General features: G+C 39.3%; 1 protein-coding gene across 1 annotated transcript in view; it reads left to right on the top strand.

The window, feature by feature from the left end:
* Nucleotides 1–1,816, top strand: part of LOC103523576 (troponin T-like) — an 11,878-nt gene extending 10,062 nt beyond the window's left edge. Inside the window, exons 2-5 of the mRNA XM_008488610.2 lie at nucleotides 5–226; nucleotides 645–863; nucleotides 1,333–1,403; nucleotides 1,709–1,816. Of these exons, the coding sequence (XP_008486832.1) occupies nucleotides 8–226; nucleotides 645–863; nucleotides 1,333–1,403; nucleotides 1,709–1,784 (585 nt within the window). The 5' untranslated portion in view covers nucleotides 5–7 and the 3' untranslated portion in view covers nucleotides 1,785–1,816. The remainder of the gene's footprint in view (nucleotides 1–4; nucleotides 227–644; nucleotides 864–1,332; nucleotides 1,404–1,708) is intronic.
* Nucleotides 1,817–1,839: the final 23 nt, after the last annotated feature.

Below are 1,839 nucleotides of genomic sequence, written 5' to 3'. Positions count from 1 at the left end.
CCAGGTCATGCGTGCCGAAGAAGAACAGAAAATGGCACAAAGAAAAAAAGAAGAAGAAGAGCGTAGACAGCGCGAGGTTGAAGAGAAAAAGCAGAGAGATCTGGAGGAGAAGAGACAGCGTCTGGAAGAGGCCGAGAAGAAACGCCAGGCCATGATGGCGGCCCTGAAAGAACAGACCAACAAATCCAAGGGACCCAACTTCACCATCCAGAGAAGAGAGCCAGGAGTAAGTAGAATAGAATATACATTGTTTATCTTGGTGGGAGAGGACTGAAAAGTCCCTTTACCCCCGCAAAAAAGTAACTTTGTAAAAAAAGGAACATGGCGACAAGTGTGAAAGTTCAGTTGATATTTTGTCGCTCTTGAAGTTCTGGACATTTAGTGTAATAGGTTGATGTCCAACTTTACAAAGTAACGATAGCAAAGCAAAGACAAAACAGTAGCTGGTGAGGAGTAACAAATTTGACAATGAGTAGGTAAATTTGCAGTCATGGAATCCTTTCTACCAAATTATGTGGACAAGTGGAATGATCCAACACTGAAGTTCAAAATATCACCACAGTATTCCCAGTAAAATAATATCCCTAAAACTAGTATCCTCCAAGACAACCAACTATAACTATTCTATCTTTTTTTCATTCCAGCTCACCCTTTCCACCGCTCAACTAGAAAGAAACAAGACCAAGGAGCAAATCGAAGAGGAGAAGAAAATCGCTCTCAACATCAGAATAAAGCCCCTGAATGTCGAGGGCTGGAGCATTCACAAGCTGCAAGCCAAGGCCACTGAACTGTGGGAGACCATTGTCAAGCTGGAAACCGACAAATATGACCTTGAAGAAAGACAGAAAAGACAGGACTACGATGTAAGTATGATGAACTCACCCGGGTGATACCGCGGATCCGGGTTCAATCCCCGGTATCTCCCTCAGATCTTTTCAACAACGTGAGATAGCGATAGGCATGAGAGAGGATACCCATCTTATGGACACAGAAAATAATTAGTACCTACTGGAAAACGAACAGCAGTAGGCAGGGAATGGTTCTAAATAAAACTATGGGGATATTTCTAATAGAGATAGAATTTACTTGTTACTTGTTACTGTCAAATGAAGAAAATTAAACAATGTTTAGGCAAAGGGATCTCATCTTGAAAAGGAACATGGGAAGTACTATCTACAAGTACGACAATACCTATTGCATGAAGATAGGGGAACCTATATCCTCGTATACATCAGAACATGTTAGTTTTATGGGTAAAATCAGCAAACACTAAATAAGGAGTTTACAAGAGTTTTACACTGATATTAAATTGCTGACATTTTTTGTTCACAGTTAAAAGAATTGAAAGAGAGACAGAAACAACAACTCAGGCATAAAGCTCTCAAGAAAGGATTAGACCCAGAGTAAGTACTATCTGTAAAACCCCAACATGGTTAACTGTACAAAACCTCAAGATCAAATTTGATAAACAAAAGGGGACGTACGAGTATCTATCTGGGGGGTAAATTTTTTTCATTGGAGGGAAATCTTGGAGATTTTGAAGTAATTTATTGAAACACCAGATGAAGGAAACATCCCATTCCATTGCCTAATCACCTAATGTCTACAAATATCAGGAAAAGTGAGATCCTCTAAGATCCACGACAAATACCCATCTCTCACACTTACTATCTTACTAACGACTTGAATTTTTGTTCTTGTTTTTCAGAGCCCTTACCGGAAAGTACCCAGTAAGTAGGATCATATTGTTAGTAACGCAAAAGCTTACAATCGCTCTTGATTAGACAGTTCCAACAAAAAATCATTTTTTAGGTGTTCTAACTTCAAGATAACAAATTT

The sequence above is a fragment of the Diaphorina citri genome, unplaced genomic scaffold (assembly GCF_000475195.1).
Source record: "Diaphorina citri unplaced genomic scaffold, Diaci psyllid genome assembly version 1.1 scaffold27489, whole genome shotgun sequence".
NCBI classification, from domain to species: Eukaryota; Metazoa; Arthropoda; class Insecta; order Hemiptera; family Psyllidae; genus Diaphorina; species Diaphorina citri.
Note: the sequence above shows the minus strand (reverse complement) of the source record. Positions and strands in the feature narration are given on the sequence as shown.